This window comes from Morone saxatilis, unplaced genomic scaffold (genome assembly GCF_004916995.1).
Source record: "Morone saxatilis isolate NCDOM2014 unplaced genomic scaffold, NCSU_SB_2.0 Contig19, whole genome shotgun sequence".
NCBI classification, from domain to species: domain Eukaryota; kingdom Metazoa; phylum Chordata; class Actinopteri; family Moronidae; genus Morone; species Morone saxatilis.
In genome coordinates this window covers 16,099,829-16,108,911 of record NW_023339751.1, presented here as the reverse complement: position 1 = coordinate 16,108,911, position 9,083 = coordinate 16,099,829, and the positions used below count along the sequence as shown (strand labels likewise).

Here is a 9,083-nt window from a genome sequence, read left to right as displayed (position 1 = left end):
GTTTCAGCAAATATGATAAAAAAGTTATTTTTATAAAGGTTACCTACTGCAGTTTTAATAATGAAACAATTTATTTAAAAATTGTTTCAAAAATTAGATTTGATGCTTGTACAGAAGATGAAAATAATCAGCACCTTAAAATTTGATCATAACGAAGATGTATGTTTTAATTATTGTACCTTTAGTGAAACAGATACATTTTAGGGTTTGTAATGTGGACCACAGTTGTATGTGATGACCACTTGTCATATAAACAAATAGTGTTAATATAGCCTTTTAAACAGATTTATTTCATATGTTTATATTTATATTTTTTAAAATCTGCAATAGACATATTTTGAAATCAATACATATGATGTTTGCCATAAAACACAAAATACAAAAACTATACATAAATGTACTTTTATGTACATTTATATCATCCAAAATGTCTTTGTCACAATTAATTCTAAACATGTTTGTTGAGTTTGATTTCTTAATAGGAAAATCTATACTATGAATCGCAAACATAGGAAGGTCAGGGTGGATTTCCACTGAAGTAATCCACACAAATTGAGGCTAAACGTAACCATATGGTTTTTAATAACATGTCCATGTTGACTGGATAATAATAAATCAGTTGCAGCTGCCATGGTATTTCCTAATGTTATGATAATTATACAGGATGAGATCCAACCTACAGAAATATACCGACAGCTTATGGCAGGGGAGATGCAAACAAAATGCACTACAGATGGTAAAGTACCTGACATCACTGTGCACAGTCTGAATCAGAGGATTACATATATGCAGCTCATCTCACTTTAATGCTCAAAAATCTAGCTTTTAATTTGGAAAGCCGTAATTTCCTGAGCTTTCAGTTTTGTCTCTGGCTAACTTGACACGGTTCATAGCAACGCCTGCGTCTACACTTCCAGCTATGGACGCTTCCAACTCGACCGGGAGCCCATGTTACCCAGAACCGGGTGGGCGGGTTTCCTGGACTCCCTGGTCACGTTTCAGGGTCCTTTATCACTGTACCATCAGCTGGGCTGCGCAGCTGGATGTACTGTGTCTCATGCTGGAAATAAAGGCAGTGCTGCTGCATGATGCGCAGCTCTAATGGACGAGGATGTCCGGGAACAAAACAACTAAATCAATCAAATAAACGAGGCTGTTGTAATACAAGAACATAATAGTAGGCTTATTCTGCATTTTGGATAGGAAACATCATTTTTTAAATTATGTACAATTTCAGATATTTGAAATAGCTTAAATTTAATATACCGTCGTAGTAAATTAAATGTTTTGTTGCATCCAAAAAGGCCAAACATTACTGAGAAATTCGTACCATGTTTCAAAAGTGACAGTTAAACGTCTAACTGCTTCCAACGATTAATTAAGTTTTTTAATATTTTTTAAAATTGTATCTTTAAAATATATATTTCCCCCTCCAAAAAATGTAATTTGGCAACCTATTAAATAACATATTTATTTTTAAAGTGTAAAAAATTCAAATCGAGAACGGTGCATTCCGTAATTTGTCTGGCACCATGACGTAATGACGCTCCCTCCTCGCCGGCGTGAAGCACTCGGTTTATATATTTGGAAGTACCGGCTAGTAAGGCGGGGCGGTTGTTTGATATTTATTTTCGAACTGTACACCAGACACTGTGCAGTTTTCTAACACATTGTGCTTTTAACTACTGTAGGTTACCTCACCATGCCTTGCCTTTTGATTCAGCAGTCACCCTTTTGTCTGTTTTACTTATTGGAATTTAAAATCAGTTAAATGTGAGATTCAGTATTTTAAGCATCATGGGTAACATGCAACCAGTCTTTTGTATTGCACGTTAACCTCCCTAAAGAGTATAACGTGTTTAAAAGACGTATCGGTCTTTTGAATTGAATTACTTGTGTATTAACTCGACATGATCGTAACTGCGGCAGAAGACGTGACGCAAATCAAACGCCCCTGTCCGTTGGAGGGGCGTTGGACGTTGGCGCAGGGAATGTGCTGCTGGTGCTGTTGGCAGCGAATGGACAAACAACATGGACGACCCGCGGGATGTTCAAACGTCCAAGAGAAACGGGAGCTGCAGGTCGGGATTGTCGGCCGGTTCCGCGGTCGCTATGGAGATTAAACGGAAGAAAATACGGCAGAGTGCCTTATTCCTGCAAACAGAGGTATGGGCATTAAGGAGGGTGGTGTTCTGTATTTGACCGTCAACCCTGAATCCTACTGACAGGTCGGTTGACGCTAGAGGGGGTCCAAAGTGCAACAGTACTGACGTTAACGTAACAAACACTGCACTTCAAGTAGCTTAATCGATAAGTTTTGCTCAAATACAGCGAGTGACTTGACTTTCACACACCAACGTACACTGGCTTTCACTTCCCTGGGACAAAGCAAGCTCGTTGTTGGGCCAGTAATCCAATACGGGAGTCGCCTCTTTCACGTTATTCACTTCCCTGAAACCAGAGCCGCTGTATTGTTGAATGTTGACTGTTGCTACACATGCGCAGAAATAATGCTCTCTTCTCTTTGCTGAAGCTAACACAACGCTCAAACTAATGTCATTTCAGACCAAAAGCATGAAACGATGCCCAAGTCTTCTGAATGACACTCTGCAGATAGTAGAGGATATGAATTTGTTGTACATACGACAGATTTCTAAGAAGCTACAGGTGCATCATTTGAGTTTGTCACATGGAGAACAATACAACAATTGTGCATGTATCTTACCTTAACATGGCCATTTCTAACCCACCATGTACCATTTAGTTTCCACAAATTAAGTATTAACTAACCTGATCCATTTTCTGCCACTGTTTATTTGCGTGCATGCCAGCCATACATTTCCACACTGCATCTTCATTATCAAACTGTATGTGATCTAGTCATGTAGTCCCTGTTATAGTCGTCCCTTACAGCATACAGTTTGTCATTATTTTGCTCCATTTCACCTCACCGTCTGCCACAACAAGTTGCTCTCGAGTGAAAAAAGAAGTTGGCTTCCCCGCCACAAGCCATTTTTTATTATCAGTGTATCGTTGTGAAACATTTCCTCATAGCCTTGTAATATTCGGTTGTCTGTCATTGGCAAGGACCTCTGAAAGCTTTCATCGGTGCCTTTTTGTTTTGTGCTACAAATCAATCTTCCCTCTTTGCCAAAAAACAACTCAGATTCAGAAGCAGTCGAGGTAAAGTGCACTATAGAGGAGGAGGAGGAGGTTGCAGGTCAACTGTGCCCTTGTTTGTGTTTGACATTAACGTTATTTATGTGTTGCTTGTTGACTGGAAGTCACCAAAGCGCTGCAACACCTTTTAAAACTGTAAGGGATTCTTGTTTTTGCCAAAAACAACATTCAAGGGCAACTCCACTCTAACTCTAACTCTAACAGACTAACACAATTCAACACATCACTGCTGATGGTCTGTGTTTTGATGTGCATTCATCTGGTTTATTTATAACTTTCTCCTGTGTATCTTCTGCCCAAGAACACAAACATACAAGAAAAACTTGACTTTGAGCTGCGAATGCGGGACGGTGCCTACAAGCTGCTGCTCGCCTGCAGTAAGAGAGAACAGGTTCTCAACGCCTCCAAGAACCTGCTGACCTGCAACGCCAGGATCAAGGCGTATCTCACACTGCTGCAGAAGAAGAAGGAGGAGCAGGACATGATGGGAAGAGTCTGGAGGTAAGGGATTGGTGTTATTGTTGTGGATCTGATGTATTGATACACAATGTGATTCATTAATATAAATCTGTTTCAGACTCTCAGATCCAGTTTCAGATGACCGTGTGCCCTGTAATGGTACAGTTGCTATGTCTGGTAAGATTCGGCCCCCTTTAAGACTTACGCACACGCTTTAAAAATTCTGTACAGCACCAAATGAAGTCAGGTTCGTTTACTTTGTTAATTAACGTTTCTCTGCTGATGCAGGGCTGCGCATTCCTTTGATGTGGAGGGATTCGGACCACTTTAACAACAGAGGGAGTGAGTTTGGGCTCGATTTGCCGACATTCATGCTTTCTGTTTAGCTCTGCCTCATGTTATTTTATGGATACTTGCTGTACTAACGCGCACTCTGCGTCTGTTTTTTAGGCTCTCGCCGAGTGGCCGTGTTCTGTGTGATGCAGATTGGCTCAGAGGTGTTTGACACACAGATGGTGGTGGTGGACAGATCAGTCACTGACGTCTGCTTTGAGGGAGTCACCATCTTGTACGTATTTTTTTTTTTTTGGTTTTGCTGTCCAATGGTGGAAAAAAAGTGTTATATTAAGAGTATGTCACTGGAAACATGTTATTTATTTTGTAATATGTATAGCAATATATGTATTTGATTTATTTTTTTTCTACAAACATCTTATGTAAGGGATCTTACTGGTCACAATTTCTGTGCAATGACATGTATTATGAACCCTGAGCGTTTTGTTTTTAGATGTTTTTTAGTCTTGATCTAACACGGTTTATATACTTATAATGTTAAAACTCTAATGTTAATCCCTCTGTCCTCTCTCTTAGTAAAGAAGCAGTTCCTCAGTTTGAGCTGAAGGTGGAGCTGTGGAGCTGTGCCCTGGAGGAAGAGCTCACGATGGTAAACACGCCAAAGAAACTGGCCAAGAAGCTCCGCAACTCCTTTGGAAAGACTGCTGGGAAGAAGTTCTGCCCTCTGCTGGACTCTCCAGACCCTGACACCTTCCTGCAGCACAACCCCATACCCTCGTATGTATTGTGTTATCCCGTAAAAACCCTTTACAGACTCTTGGCTCTCTATTTAAGGTTTCTGCAGATGGGAACTAACTCGATTATGGCTTGTTACTGGAACAAAGGGTGTAGCTGCAGGCTCACACAGCGGGTTTATAAACAAATCACACAGTGAAAATTGAAATAAGGGTTAAACCAATATTTGGGGTTATAAATGCTGTTTAGCCTTCGGATTTTCATCGATTTTTTGTTTTTTTCTGTCAATAGATTGAGCAATTTAAAAAAAAATTAAAGTGCATGCTTTTAATGTTCCTGTCTGTATTTTATTTGTCTCTGAGAGGAAAAGTGTACTTAACAGCTTTTAGAACATCTAGTGAAACTCAACTGAACATCTGTAAGTGATACATCCCAGCTGTTCAGTGCGAGGAGAAACATCGGGATCATTCGGCCTTTGAGGGACATAATTTACAAAAAGTGAAATACTGTGGGGTATGTACACATGTTGGTGTTAGTCTTTATCTATTGATTTCTCTGTATTATTTATTTTTAGGGTTAGAGTTGAGGATGAATCTTTTATTTAAAGCCCGGGAAGCCAAGGAATGAAAAGAAATCGATGCGGTATACTTAAAGAATGCTAATCTCCGTGTGTGTGTTTGTGTGCGCGGCTACCTGTACCAGCGGAGCCAAGTTCAACCTGCTGGCCTACACTACACTGCATCTACCTGAGGCTGAAGGCAGCTTTCAGTCTCACTCCCTCATTGTCCTCCAAGATGGTAAGAAACAAAGGCACAGAAATGTAATATCTGGGGATATAAAGGGATTATGCTTTTTTAGCTCCTCATTTGATTCAGTGCTGTGGTAATGATGAAATATTTTTGCTAAAATTAAACACAACCTGTGATTGAAGTTCAACTTGGATTACTTTTCTTCCTTTGCGAGTGATTAAATGGATAAGAAAGTGGGTGCTCAGGCAGGGTTTTGTTATCCAGCTGTAATTCCAGGGGTAAATGTTTGGTATGAGTTTCCTTCTTACTGAGTACCTTTATCCTTAGACATTAGCATGTCTATAAGCCCTGTCTGTGCACGATTGTATTTCAGGCCTGCTGTAAAAAAAAATGGGTAAAAAAAGAATTTACCCTCGGGGATTAATACACTTTATGATCTTCTTCCTCTTTACTTAAAGTATATAGTAGTTTATGAAGATTATGGTATGTAAATCTCTCTTTTTTTTTCTGCCACTGCTGCTCTTCATCCCCACAGCTGAGTGGTCCTCTTGGCTTCCCCTCTACGGCAACGTCTGCTGCCGGTTGGTGGCCCAGCCTACGTGCATGACACAGAGCGTGATGACCGGCTACCTGAGCCAGAAGGTGTGTTGACTGCTGTTAATTTTCATTAGCATCATAGCCGGTTCCCGGGTTAAATACTTACTTTTCCTTTTGTTTTTGGTAATATACAGCAAAGTGTGGAGGGGCTGTACCGCTGCTGCAGTCTTTACTGTGTGCTGAGCGCTGGCTTTTTGTCCTGTTACTTCACTCCGGAAGAAATTGATGCTAAAGTGCAGCCCACTCTCAATGTTCCCATCAACAAGGTAAGAAAGAATCCAAACCTTCACAAGCTTGGCGCTTGGCACTTCCAATAGGTGGAACGTGATAAAACAAACAGAACTGGAAGAAGTGTCTCTGATGTTTCTGTACATTCTCTGAAAATGGATGTGTTAGATAAATGAATCTAAAGTACAAATGTTAACACCAGAAATAGCTATTGTTACCCTTTTATCACTGTTATTACTGTCACTACATCATCGACTCTGTTTTAATTGTGCTGTCTGATTAGTAGAGTTTTGAACTCAATATAAATATCACATTCATTATTATTGATCTAGATCTCCGTTCATAGTTTCTCCTAACATTTGCAGAATAACCAAAATACAAAATGCCACATTACTCACTGAGATCCTGCTTGCATCTTTGGCATTTTGCTGCTGAATTAATTTATTTCTGCAATATCAGCTATGTACTTTTTAGTGCAATATCTCACATTTGTATTCTGTGGAACTCATTTTCAGCTTATGATAAGGTATTTGTATTTTTTCTGCAGGACACCCGGATCCGTGTGATGGAGAAGGAGTCAGCCGGCCAAAAATCCAGGAGTCTGTCTATCATAAACCCTTCACCGGAGGGATCTCAGACCATCGTCTTCACCACAGAAACTGGGAATGAGCTGGAGGACTGGCTAGACGCCCTCCACCAGCACCTCTATGATCAGAGTGAGTGTGTTTTTGTGGAAATATACAGCAGAAGGTTGTGTATGTATATAAAAACTATAGGTTACATACAGCACATGCGTGTACGGCGCAAGAACGTGGATGTTTCTTGAACAGGTTTCTTATGTGTTTAAGAATACATAAAGAGTCAGTCAGTCAGTTTAGGCAGGGAAAAGTGACCATATATTTAGTTAAACTCCTATTGGAAAGAACAGATAGTGTAACCTTTTATCTGTGTCTCTCATGCCTCTCCTTGTTTACAACCAGGCCAGTGGCTGCAGTGTTGCAACCAGCTAATGAAGATCGAGGTCGCGTCACCACGGAAACCATCACTCTTCCTCACCAAGCAGGCTGACTCTGTTTACAATGACCTCAGTGAGTAGAGTAATTGGAACGAGTGGCGGAAGTGAGTTCGACGGAGCTGATAATGCGCTGACTGTTTGATGTCAGATGTTTTACAGGATTTGTATTTGTATGCATCTATTTATAGAAGATGTGGTGCGAGTGCTCAGAACGAGTGTAACACCTCAGTGAAATAAATATATTCAGTTAACCACACATAATAGTTTTCATTTCAGTGGTAAACCCTCCACATACAAATTACAATATTGCAATGTTAGTTTTAAGTTTAGTTAGAACATTTGAAGATATTAGTTAAGTGTTAATTGTTAAATGTTATTCATCATCATCATCATCAATAAACACAAACATTGGCCTAATCTATTTCACTTTATTTCAATCTTTGTTTATTTTGTTTGACCCGCAGGTATAAATTCACCTGGCAAGTTTGAGAGCATCACAGACATCATCCACAACAAGATAGAGGAGACGGATGGCCGCTTTCTTATTGGTCATGAAGAGGAAAAGGAAGCGGCTAACTGGTCCAGTCTGTTTGATGGGTCCCATTCAGTGGTAGTGCAGAAGAGTATTCTGTCCCAGAGCAAAACCTCTACCCCTTGTCCAAGCCCCAACCATAACACCAGCTCTACGTCCATCAACAAGAAGCGCCGTGCCCCGCCCCCACCCTCTGACAGAGAGCCTTACGCTCCTCCCACTCGTCCGGCCAGACCTCCCCTTCCTGCTTCTCTTCATCCTCCTCCTCCTCCCCCATACCAGGAGAAGGAGAACTCTGGCACCTCACGCCCGTCCACAAGGTCCAAGACCGGCAGACCATCTCTGGATGCCAAATTCTCTGCCATCATCCAGCAGCTCCAGCGAAACAACACTCCAGGAGCCGGAGCCCTCAGCCGTAAGAACGCCCCCCTGGGCGTCCTCGATGTACAACCACAAAGTCAGCCTCAGGCCTCTCTCCAGCAGCTGGAGTACCAGAACCACCACATCCACAACACTGAAGCCACAGGTGAACATGGCTTCCTCAGACCAAGTCACGGTCCTGGTCCTGTTCCTGCACCGAGGAGCAAACTGAGAAAGTCTTTCAGAGAGAGGATGAACTTTAAAGCCTTGTGACTTCGACTTTCGACATTATCCAGATTTAACTAACTAACTCCACCTGACCACTAAAACAAACAACTAACGACAGGTAAAACTTCAGCTGAGCTGGGGAACATGGATAAAATCCGATATCACAATATATTTGACTGTACCTCAATGTCGATAATGTGATGATACTTTGGGTATGACTGTGACTGCACTAAGGACTGTAGTCATTAGTAATATGATAGAAGGAAAAGATAAATGCACTTTCTAATCTGTACCCTAGATACAAGCCTGGAACTAGGAAATGGTTAGTTTAGATTAGCATAGAGATTGGAAACGGGGAAGCAGCTAGCCTGGCTCTGTCCTATTGTAACAAAATCTGCCTACCAGCACGTCTAAGGCTTGCTAAGAAGTCACTGCTCCCAGCAGAGGCACATAACCCCATGTAAAACTGCAATTAGTTTAGTTACACTTTGTTTTTTGTATGGATTAAATAATCAATATGTTAATTAGTGAGCTTTCGAGGTGCTGATAGGCAGATTTTGTTGCCTGTGGACAACCAGGCTAGTTGTTTCCCCCTTGCTATCAGTCTTTATGCTAGGTTAAGCTAACCATCTCCTGGCTCAGGCTTCATATTGAGCTGATTGATTAGAAAGTGCTATCGATCTTCTTATTGTATTCCCCAAAATGT

General features: G+C 41.0%; 1 protein-coding gene across 3 annotated transcripts in view; it reads left to right on the top strand.

The window, feature by feature from the left end:
* The window catches only part of rtkn2a (rhotekin 2a), a 13,381-nt gene that overhangs the window by 2,579 nt on the left and 1,719 nt on the right, over window positions 1-9,083 (top strand). The window contains exons 1-12 of one of the 3 annotated variants that reach the window (XR_004796779.1): window positions 2,032-2,166; window positions 3,482-3,681; window positions 3,758-3,816; window positions 3,928-3,981; window positions 4,090-4,207; window positions 4,510-4,710; window positions 5,371-5,465; window positions 5,953-6,059; window positions 6,149-6,280; window positions 6,790-6,958; window positions 7,223-7,330; window positions 7,722-8,495. Coding sequence is in view for 2 of the 3 variants with exons in the window: in XM_035663172.1 (XP_035519065.1) it covers window positions 2,032-2,166; window positions 3,482-3,681; window positions 3,758-3,816; window positions 3,928-3,981; window positions 4,090-4,207; window positions 4,510-4,710; window positions 5,371-5,465; window positions 5,953-6,059; window positions 6,149-6,280; window positions 6,790-6,958; window positions 7,223-7,330; window positions 7,722-8,422 (2,079 nt within the window). In the remaining variant the exon portion in view is untranslated. Of the gene's footprint in view, window positions 1-2,031; window positions 2,167-3,481; window positions 3,682-3,757; window positions 3,817-3,927; window positions 3,982-4,089; window positions 4,208-4,509; window positions 4,711-5,370; window positions 5,466-5,952; window positions 6,060-6,148; window positions 6,281-6,789; window positions 6,959-7,222; window positions 7,331-7,721; window positions 9,078-9,083 lie in introns of those variants that run through there. The other 2 variants (XM_035663172.1, XM_035663173.1) reach the window with 2 other exon arrangements.